This window comes from Triticum aestivum, chromosome 7B, assembly GCF_018294505.1.
Source record: "Triticum aestivum cultivar Chinese Spring chromosome 7B, IWGSC CS RefSeq v2.1, whole genome shotgun sequence".
NCBI lineage: Eukaryota > Viridiplantae > Streptophyta > Magnoliopsida > Poales > Poaceae > Triticum > Triticum aestivum.
Genome location: NC_057813.1, coordinates 307,145,862 through 307,156,291, shown reverse-complemented (window position 1 = coordinate 307,156,291; position 10,430 = coordinate 307,145,862). Strand labels below are relative to the sequence as shown.

The window sequence follows — 10,430 nt, the reverse complement described above, 5'->3', positions numbered from 1 at the left end:
GAGAATTAATAAATGGCCACCCACTTCAACCTTTGATAATTGACTGCTCTGTGAGAGAATTAATTTGCCCGAGGAACCCATCCTCTCGGAGAGATTGAGAGAATCCTAAGAGAGGAGAAACCCTAGAGCCTAAAATCTGCTAAGTGATTGAGCTTCACTGAAGAACTTGTCTTCGCCCTAGTACACTTGTGGACTGTTCATAAACTTGTCTTCAACCTATCACACTTGTGGAATGTGCATCCACTAGACTGTGCATCCACTAGACGACTTGTCTTCACCCAATTACGCTTGTGGACTGTGCATCCACTAGCAGGGCCGGGCCAGCAAAATCGGGGGCCCTGTGCCAACTCTAAAATGAGGCATATCTTAGGGTGGCTGAGATACAAACAAAACATTAGGCAGAGTAACCTAAAGTAGAGCACAAAAAAGGCTTAAATTTCAAACCATGAACGGTTGTGTTTCAGTAGAAATTTCAAACCATCGGCAGATTCATGCTTGAAGCAACAAGGCCAGCTCGTGCATGACCGGGGAAATAGAAAGAAAAAAACAGATGGTTAAAGCCAACTCTGGTACAGTTGATACAAGGCAGCAAACCACTTGATAAATGGCAGTAAAATAGCAAGGGGAGTACACTGAAATTTTGACTGCATATGAACTAGAACTTAGACAGCCTATACACTGAAAATTGGACAACTCTACGCTGAATATTTGTACAACAAAATACTGAAATTTGGACAACATATGAACTAAAACTTAGACAACCTATGCAGTGAAAATTGGACAACACTAACCCTGAATTTTTGTACAACAAAATACTGAAATTGAGATAGCACATGCACTGAAATTTGCATAGCAAGAAGAATGAATTTCTGACAAAAAATACAATGAATTATGGACATGAACAAGGCTGAACCAGTGTCAAGAATGAGCTGACCGGAAGGAGGGGACCCAAGTGGCCCATCGTGTTGGCTTCCATGCACTTAAGATGCACCAAGATGTAAAGCTTCACGATGTCACGGGCAGCGCCATCGCGCTCCTCCGCGGAGGAGAGACAACCCGATGAACTGCCATATCGATGAAGTTCTCGGTAGGGTGGCACAGCAAGTTCTTATACAGCAGGATGGAGCGGCGAATGAAGCGATGGATCGTGCTTGCGTGCCGGTGATGGAGCGTGCGCGCGGCGGCGGCGGTTGCACTCATGTCCCAGAGCTGTATCTGTGGCGGACAGAGAGAGACGAGAGTCAGCGATGGAGCCATTTAGTGGGTTGCGTGCCTGGTTACCGACCTGGGCCTTCTACTCGGAAATGATGTACAGGCCATCTTGCACTGTTCGAAAATTTGGGGGCCCTCAAAACTGGGGGCCCTGTGCCAGCGCACATGTCGCACACCCATGGGCCCGGGCCTGTCCACTAGACGATTTGTCTTCACCCTATTACGCTTGTTGACTGTGCATCCACTAGACGGTTATCTATTCAAAAGCGTCCAAGAATAGTTGTGGACTGCCGACGAACATGTCTCTGAATGTCAAATAGATTACCTTGAAGATATATCACAAGTGATTGGGCGATGTCTCAAAGACTTTAACTCAAGGTAAATAGGGTGAATACTTGGTCTTCTCAGTTTAATCTTGACCCCTCCAACCAGACTTATATTAGGTGAACGCATGTTTTTTCGAAGAATTTGTGGAATCTCCCATTCACCCCGTTCGATACCTGATCCTACAATAGCGAAATAGGCTTTCAGCGCATTTTATATAAAAAGCAACGCAAGGTTTTACATGAACCATACAACAAATAGCATGGTCTGCTGGAAATCAACTACAAGCAAAGAGAAAGCTGAATCCAGGGGCACTTCGCCTAAGTGCATCACAGTTGCTTGTACATCACAGTTCCTAATACATCAAGGGGGAAAAAGGGTGGAGAAGTGCCTTGCATGGCACTCCTTTTTATTGCTCTTATGATCTCTTCGCGGCCTCGTTGGTTGATTCCAGACTGATGCAAGTAGCCCTGTCCCTTGGCACACATTTCACATCTGCCTGCAGGGCAACCCAAACAGAGTCAACTACTTACAAGAAGAGTGCTAAAAAAACTCAAAGTGAATTTATAGGATACCAGTGCATGGTTTGCATGTACCAACTGTATTGCTGCATTTGCATCATGTTTGGTTTACAGCATGTTCATAGTTTCTGAAGCAAAACATTACTGATTGCAGACACCGAGGTGTGTATGAGGAGACAACTTACTTCATATGACTGTTCCACTAGGGAGTAAAGCATCCTTGATCACAGTTACAATGCCACTTTTGATGAAGTATCCATCTGTCTCCCTCGCCGCTTCTTGAACATTGTCAACATTGATTATCTACAATATACCAACGAGTCCAGATCACTACCAAAAACAACTCACAGTGCATGATATCATGTTCAAGGAAATGGATATACAATATAGGATATGTTTGGTTGGTTCACAGGATTATGAAAACGTAGGAATAGAAGAAGAACAATGGCAAAAAATAGGATAGGAATGCAAGTGCAAAACAACTTTTTCACACTAATATAAGCCTTGTTCTAAGGAATATAACATAGGACAACAACAGCAATGCCTTTCAGTCCCAAACGAGTCGGGGTAGGCTAGAGTTGAAATCCATAAGATATCGAAACCAAGTCATGGTTCTGGCAGTGGACAACTAACTTACTCGCACCCCTGTCCATGGCTAAATCTTTGGTGATATTCCAGTTCTTCAGATCACTCTTTAGAGACTCCTCCCATGTCAAGTATGGTCTACCCCAACCTCCCTTGACATTATCAGCACGTCTTAACCATCCACTAAAGACAGTCAAATCAAACTCAAAGCACATGAAGAACGATAACTAGGATGGAAGTCAAGTAGATTATAAAATTCCTGCGATTTTCTTTTCGAAATGTGATCAAAGGAACATTCCTCCACTTTTCCTTTGAACAAAACGATTGAACAGTGTTGCTAAAAGAAAATTTTATTCCTACATTTTTTCTCACTTTTCCTATGAACTAGGCAAGGCCTAAAGCTTGTTATATAATGGTTGCATTTTGGACATTACCATGAGAAAAGTTATGTTCGAGTTACATATTCAGTATGACAGTGTTGCAGTGGAAAAAAAAAAGAGAAACCAATAGATGCTTAACCATAAGTATATTAATATGGCATACCATCACGTTATCTCCAATACGAGCATTCTTGTCAATTATTGCTCTTTTGATGTGTGAATTCTTTCCAATACCAATGGGAATGCCACCTTTTTCAGCAAGGAGTTTCTTATCCGCTTCAGTCTGTTGAACAACAAAAGAAAGGGTGAGTACATCACTTTGCCAGAAGCATATTACACCTGTTTGATTTTACCTCATAGTAGTCCGCACCCATTAGCAATGTGTCCTCTATTATTGCCCCTTCAGATATGCAGGACCGGAGTCCAACTACTGAATGGTGTATCTTGCAGTTCTACGTGGACAGCAAAGAAAGGCAGAGGGAACATAGAAGCCGTTATTACATACAGCATCAAAAATCACTTGAGAGAAGATATAACAATCACAGCCCATAAATAAGTATAGATGGTTTTGAAATATGACTTTAAAAGCTTAAAGTTCGTTAGCACGAAGTGAAACACCTGAAGAAGGTTAGCATACCGAGAGCCAACTGAAAAAGGCTACTTACTTTAATAACACATCCTTCACCAATAACACTGTCCGTCACATCAGCATCAAGAACCTTTGAAGGAGGCAAGTGTCGAGGTTGTGTGTAAATGGGAGCAGAACGGTCATAGAAACTGCATTCAAATTGAACGTATACATTAAATCAACAGGGGACAATTCTAACACTTTACATGCATGAAATTTCATTATTTTTGTCCACAAGGCAAAAAGTGAAAGCACACCTGAAATCAGGTATTGGCTTTTTGGTAATTCCCAAATTTGCATTATAGAATGCCTCAATTGTACCAATATCTTCCCAGTAACCATCGTATAGGTATGCTTGTACCTGTTGGCAACAATAACAAAACTCTTAAGAAGCACATATCACAACTATGAATGCCAATGGAACTGCATATCCGATAACGTATTGTATCCCCTTCCTTACGATAAACATATGACTCGACAGTTTCTGTGAAGCTAAAATGATTCAAATCATAAAAGCAGAAGCAGCGAAAGGAAACTACTAACTCAATGAGCTTTGCATACCCTCATGCCAGTGCTAGTTGCACCAGGAATAACCTCACTTCCAAAGTCATTAGCTCCAGGAAATTGCTCACGGAGAAGCTGAAGCATCACATGTTTGCTAATAACATAGATACCCATGCTAGCAATATAAGGCATTTCCTTTGCCCTCGCATCGTCAAGGCCAAGTATGGTCGTATCAACCTACAAGATCAAAACAGGCAGCAACGTGGTGTAAATGCATTCAACAGAAGAACTTTTTGGTGTAATAAATGATGGTTCACAACTGTATATCTGAAATTAGTTAGAAAGGCACAGCGTCAGTGTACCATTACAAGATCAAAACAGGCAGCAACATGGTGTAAATGCATTCAACAGAAGAGATTTTGTGGTGTAATGAATGATGGTTCACAACTGTATATCTGAAATTAGTTAGAAAGGCACAGCGTCAGTGTACCATCATAGCTTTCAACTGTTCTCCTTTTGGTTTCTCTGCGAATTCAATTATCCTCCCTTCTTCATCGATTTTCATAAGGCCAAATGCAGTTGCACGTTCCTCATCCATGGGCAAGGCAGCAACAGTAATATCAGCATCTGTTTCTCTGTGTGCCTGAATAAACTTTTCATAGTCCATTCGGTACAGGTGATCTCCGGCAAGAATTAGATATTCCATAACATTATGCTCCTCGAATAGCCACAAGTACTGCCTTACAGCATCTGCAGTACCCTGAGATAAGATGATAAGACAAAGTGAATACCCTGCAAAAGCTTGCATGGGATCCTAGAAACACTTTATGTTGATAAGAAAGGCTTATGATCATCAAGAAGTGAGCAGAGCTCACTTTGTTAGGGGAGTGGATCTACAGCCCAGCCACCCAGGTTCAAGTCCTCACGGACATGACTTTGGTTCTTATTATCTAGAAAAACGCTGTAGGGTACTGGTTTGACATAAACTAGCAGAAACTGCATGTAGCTGTGTGGTATAACACTCACAATCTAAACCAAAAACTATGATGAATAGTATGTTATAGCGACAAACATATGAAATATGAAACATAGTTTGATCCGCTATGTTTACTTATAAACGATGATGACTGGCTATTGCTCATAAGAATCAAAATCAAAGTTACATCACTAACCATTCACGTATACTAATTCTAAATTCGTAACTAGTGAACTTGTTCAGGACCAGATCCTGGTACACAAAACAGATTCCTATAATACAGAAACACTGTTAAAATCAATTCGTGAAAATTTCTGAGCATCTCTACTTGAGCTTAAAACTGTCTTGTGATAGCATGCAATCAAGAAAAAATAAATACAGAACTATTAGGGTAGTATTCAACTAACAATTCTTATAATCTATATCAAGGTTTTGTAAAAAGGGATATTAATGACGCCTTGGAACAGTTTGTTTCTTTTTTATTCTGGATCTTGGAAGGCTGGCCCTGAGATTTTCACAGAGGGCTTAGTGAAATTCATTCGTGGTGAAATGATACAATCATGCATACTTATGAAGGAATTGTAGATTTTGCCTTCTTCTAAATGCTAACACGAGACAAATTATGATCATCAGTAGATGAATCTCGCATTTTAGATTAAACAAAAACACTTAAATAACAATGAATGAGATACCTGAAACCAGTCAGGGTTATCTGGGCTCTGCTGTGCAGCAAGGACTTCAACAAATCCTTCATTCTTGTAACCTCCAATGTTGCTCCCATAGGCTCGTGAGAGATGACGATTAAGAGATGCTGAGTTGAACTGCGTGAGCACATAGATCTTTGATATGTTGCTGTTCAGACAATTACTGACAGGAATATCAATAAGCCTGTAGTTGGCACCCAATGGCACTGCAGGCTTCGCACGCTTCTTCGTCAGGGGATACAATCTAGTCCCTGCACCACCTCCAAGAATAATTCCGAGAACACTCTGCACAGACAGCAGAAACTCATCAATTGCCTATTGCAAAGTAAATCAAACAAAGAACGAAGAAACAAGTGTTCCAGGCGGTTGGCATTGAGTTCAGCTTGTTTACCACCAAAAGAGATCATGGAACAAATGCAACATGGGGCAACAAGTTTATCCAATAAATTGGAGCTACAATATCTAGCAATCTTTTGTAGATAATGGCCGGCTGGCTGGTGAATAGTTCTGACCTTTTATTTACCAATCAAGCTGAAACTTATGTTCAGTTTTTTTTTTCGAATATGGGTTTAATCGGACGTCAGATGTCTCAATCAGCAATTCAGCATTGCAGCTGAGACATGATCCAAGTTCTTCCTGTTGTGTATAACTTTTTCACATCAATTAGAGTCTTCCATCAGCACAGAAGACCCCAATCTATCATCGCCTAAAACTCGCCTGGTTGTATTACTTTGTTTAGTTGTGTTGATGTCAGAACGGTTTGTGAGGAAGAGAGGCAACCACCATTGATTTGAACCACGTGGATAGACTCTACTACCCTTTTTAATTAAAATGAAAGGGCAAGTTTTAACCTCCACCACATCCGAAATCGTAATCTTTTCTAAAGGGGTGTACTGAAGCAGAACTCAAAGAAGAAAATTGAACGAGTTAAAAAGAAAAATCCAAGAACTTGATCTGATTGCCTAGTAGTCTTTAAGAGCCACATGCCATGGATCATGACATCTTCTTTATGAATTTCTTATGGGGCTCACACCCACACCCATTGATTAAGTAGGACTGTTCAACAAACGTCCACAGTTGCCACATTTGCTGAAATCTAGTAAAAATAAACAATTGGAGCCAATGAAAATGTCCACATGATTAGTCGCCAGAAAGCTCCTGCTATGCGCTAGCAAAGTAGAGTAGTATTTTTTGATCATCTCTAAGAAATGTCCACATGAGAACACAAGGCGTGAATCACATTTGCGTATCTAAATGACCGAGGCAATAATTTCCCGCATGCATCAAATTCTCATCCGGAAAGATACGGACGCAACGGATCAGGGCGGCGCGACAAGACTAGGCGGCAAGCGCCGCATTTGCGCACCTAGGCGAGGCGAGGCGACGTACCGTGCTTGCGTCGGGGTCGAGACAGGTCTGGGAGCTCTTGGAGTCTGACACGGCACGTGGGGAGAAGAAGAAGGGCCGCCGCGGAGCCGAACGCGCGACCAACCCGCGTGGGCGCTGGCGCCGTCCTCGCGGCGCGCAGAGGAGGCGGAAGGAGTCGCAGGAGGTGGACGCGGCAGCGGTCGCGGCGGAGGCTCGGTGCGGAGGGATCAGGATCTTGGAGGGGGAGGCGGCCGCGGCCATCGCCATTGAGGTGGATGACGAGCTCGAGTCACGGGGCTCCCGTGGCGAGAGATCACGAGGGGGAAGGGAGAGATACGCCTGACACCCAGTGGTGCAGTGTGGCTGAGTAAATTTAACTAATCTTTTCGCAAGATCTTTCCATTTTCAGTTTTTTTCCCATTTTTCTTTTGGAGAGAGAGAGAGTGCTGCGTGGGAGTGAGAGGGAGAGAAAGTGAGTGGGATTGTCAGCAGGTGGCACTTTTGGAATGATCTCCTTGGGTAGGACATGACCACGATGATTTTGGACATATCACTTGTAAACCTTTTTTTCTCTTAATTATCTTGTCACTTGGATTTTTGCTACTTGACGGGCTAGTACATACTCTCCCCCTCCCAAAACTTTTGTCATAGATTTATCTAAGATACGTAATGTATCTAGTTACGTTTTAGTATTAGATACATCTGTATCTAAACAAATAAAAACAAGAATTTTAGAAGAAAGTTAATATATATTTCTTCCGTTCCTAAATACAAGTCTTTTTAGAGATTTCAAATGAACTACCATATACGGATGTATATAGACATATTTTAGAGTGTAGATTCACTCATTTTGCTCCGTATATAGTCACTTGTTGAAATCTCTACAAAGACCTATATTTAGGAACGGAGGGAGTAAGATGGAGCACTAAAAAAAATAGCATTGCATGATCAACTTTTAGTCCTTTTTCCATACAAGTGAGGTGCACAAATAGCTAATAACATACTACTTAATTCAATGCATGCTCTTGTGGAAAATCTTCTAATTATGCTCGAAGCTGCCCTAAAGAATCCTTTCCTAGAACTTTCTAGAAATAATATTACTGCATATGAAACACCAAGTTGGAATAGAAAATGGAAATCATGGTTAAGATAGTCACTACTTACATCATCAACATGTGGATTGAGATCTGCATGCTTCGATGAGCTCTTATGGCCATCAATGTTGCATTGTTCACGCTTGGAAGGGGAGGGCGAGGGGAAGGTTTTAGATGCCAAAGGCACATCCATTGCCGAGGGATAAGCAATGGAAGGATATAGATATTGAGTGATGTGTGAGCAAACTGTTCCCTGATTTATAGGTGAAGGGAGTATATGCACGTATAAAAAGGCGCATATGGATATCCTTATGCGACGAAATTAGTTGTTATGTGACAATCTGTAAAGTGTTTGGCTTTCTAATATGCTCTTCACTTTATTGGCAGCAAGTTTAGCACATACAAAAAGGCACGCACATGGATATCTTTGTGCGATGAAATTAGTTGTTATGTGACAAGCTGTAAAGTTTTTGGCTTTCTAGATATGCTCCTCGCTTTATTGGCAGCAAGTTTAGCCACATTAAAAAGCGCACATGGATATCTTTGTGCGACGAACTTAGTTGTTGTGTGACAAGTTGTAAAGTTCTTGGCGTTCCAGATATGCTCTTCGCTTTATTGGCAACAAGTTTAGTCATACTAGAAGCACACATAGATCATTTTTTCGAGAACACACCCAAAAATGGCGTACAACTTTTATGAAAGAAAGGACAAAGATGCCCACCCTACATAGCGGCTTACAACTCTTGAAGGAAGGATCCAGGTAGCCCACAACAGAAAACAAAAAAGGCTACTCCTCGCTAATGACTACTGACGTGTCGGCGTGGAAGCACAATCACCTATGGGGCATGGGTGCCCCTTTTTGGTTCGGCATGGGGACGACCACGTTACACAAAGAGCAGAAACATAAGGGGACAACACGGCATGGCGATGGACTCTCTCTTTTTACCCAGGTTCGGGCCGCTTTGCAGCGTAAAACCCTACTCCTGCTGTGGTGGTGGATTGATCTGGGGGAACACGAAGGCTCGACGCGCTCTGGACCGGCAAGGTTGCCTCGGGGAGAGTGACGTGAGCGTACAAGTGTTGTGTGATCGAATGTATGAACCCCTTGCTAGGTTGCCTCGGGCCTCCTTTTATAGGTTAAGGGGTGACCACAGTGGCAAAACAGTCATTTGGGTGTGATTAGATAGCTCACAATGCTATCATACCTAACTGTGGCAGTTAGGAAAAAGTGCATTAAATATTGTGCTAGGTGTCGTGCTGAGGGTGAAGCCCGGCAAGCCTGTCGCGCCACTTATCCTCTTCTTATCAACTTGACACGCCTCCTGGACGGGTGTCAACAAAGCTAATCCCTTCTCTTTTATGCTGCCACGTACCTAATAGGTTCCACCAGGTTGCTTGGTTCCTTGACACTGAACTGATAAGTGAATTGGGTGTGATGAGGTGGAGTGGTGGCGTCTCGGTGAAGGTTCCCCGGAAAGGGAGCTTGGCGGGGTTTGGTCTTGGCGGCCCCCGCAACCCTGCCGGGGCGAATCTGGACCTGTCCTCAGGTGCGGTCTCGGCCTAGCCAGGCTCTCCTGCCCGGCAAGGGAGGCCTTCCCAAGGTGGACTTCTGCTAGTCGGTCTTCTTAATGCTCTCCTTGATCTCACGAAGAGCGGCTTCTCTGGCTTAACTTTATGTCATGCATTGGTGTTGGATGTATGATCGTCAGCATGCCTGTGCATGAGTCCGGTCAGCAAACGTGGATGTTTGTTGCCCTGACAGGAGCCCCAGGGCCTGGCCCACACGTGTTGTCGGGCATCGTTGGGGTAAGCCCCAAATAATGCACAAGCTGACAACCTGACCTTCTTTACTTCTTTACTTCTTCATTAACCTGAATTTGAATCAATTCCCGGGTTCCCCACGAGTCGTGCAACGTCAAACGACGTGGGTCTACCCATGTAATGGGCCAGAGAACACCCACGTTCATGGGGAGTTGATTGAAGTGTCTACGCATGATCCGGGGGTAACCGCCATTTCACCTTACCCACCACGCATGTCGTTTCCGCCACGTGTGTTGCATGCATTGCACAGGGTTTGTGACTGACACCAAGGATGCAGGCATGAGTGCCATGGCAGAAAGTCTGGCGCCATGGA

At 43.1% G+C, this 10,430-nt stretch overlaps 1 protein-coding gene across 2 annotated transcripts; it reads right to left on the bottom strand.

Moving 5' to 3' along the window:
• Positions 1-1,724: 1,724 nt before the first annotated feature.
• On the bottom strand, positions 1,725-8,505 carry LOC543299 (glucose-1-phosphate adenylyltransferase small subunit, chloroplastic/amyloplastic). 2 transcript variants are annotated; one of them, NM_001405779.1, is made up of 10 exons: positions 8,367-8,505; positions 5,823-6,119; positions 4,645-4,914; positions 4,212-4,391; positions 3,908-4,011; positions 3,688-3,799; positions 3,376-3,474; positions 3,186-3,305; positions 2,243-2,360; positions 1,725-2,035 (listed from the first exon to the last, which is right to left on the bottom strand). In NM_001405779.1, exons 1-9 carry the CDS (start codon positions 8,487-8,489, stop codon positions 2,244-2,246), a joined length of 1,422 nt encoding a protein of 473 aa, NP_001392708.1. In that variant the 5' UTR covers positions 8,490-8,505; the 3' UTR covers positions 1,725-2,035; position 2,243. The 2 variants fall into 2 exon arrangements, with proteins under 2 accessions (NP_001392708.1, NP_001392709.1); NM_001405780.1 differs by lacking the exon at positions 8,367-8,505 and adding an exon at positions 7,224-7,637.
• Between the last annotated feature and the right edge of the window lie 1,925 nt (positions 8,506-10,430).

Excerpts from the sequence above, each read along its gene's own strand:
- LOC543299 (NM_001405780.1), bottom strand. The coding sequence starts at position 7,469 with ATGGCGATGGCCGCGGCCGCCTCCCCCTCCAAGATCCTGATCCCTCCG. Across the intron at positions 6,120-7,223 it reads TCGACCCCGACGCAAGCACG|AGTGTTCTCGGAATTATTCT; the intron begins GTACGTCGCCTC and ends CTGTCTGTGCAG. Across the intron at positions 4,915-5,822 it reads ATAACCCTGACTGGTTTCAG|GGTACTGCAGATGCTGTAAG; the intron begins GTATCTCATTCA and ends ATCTTATCTCAG.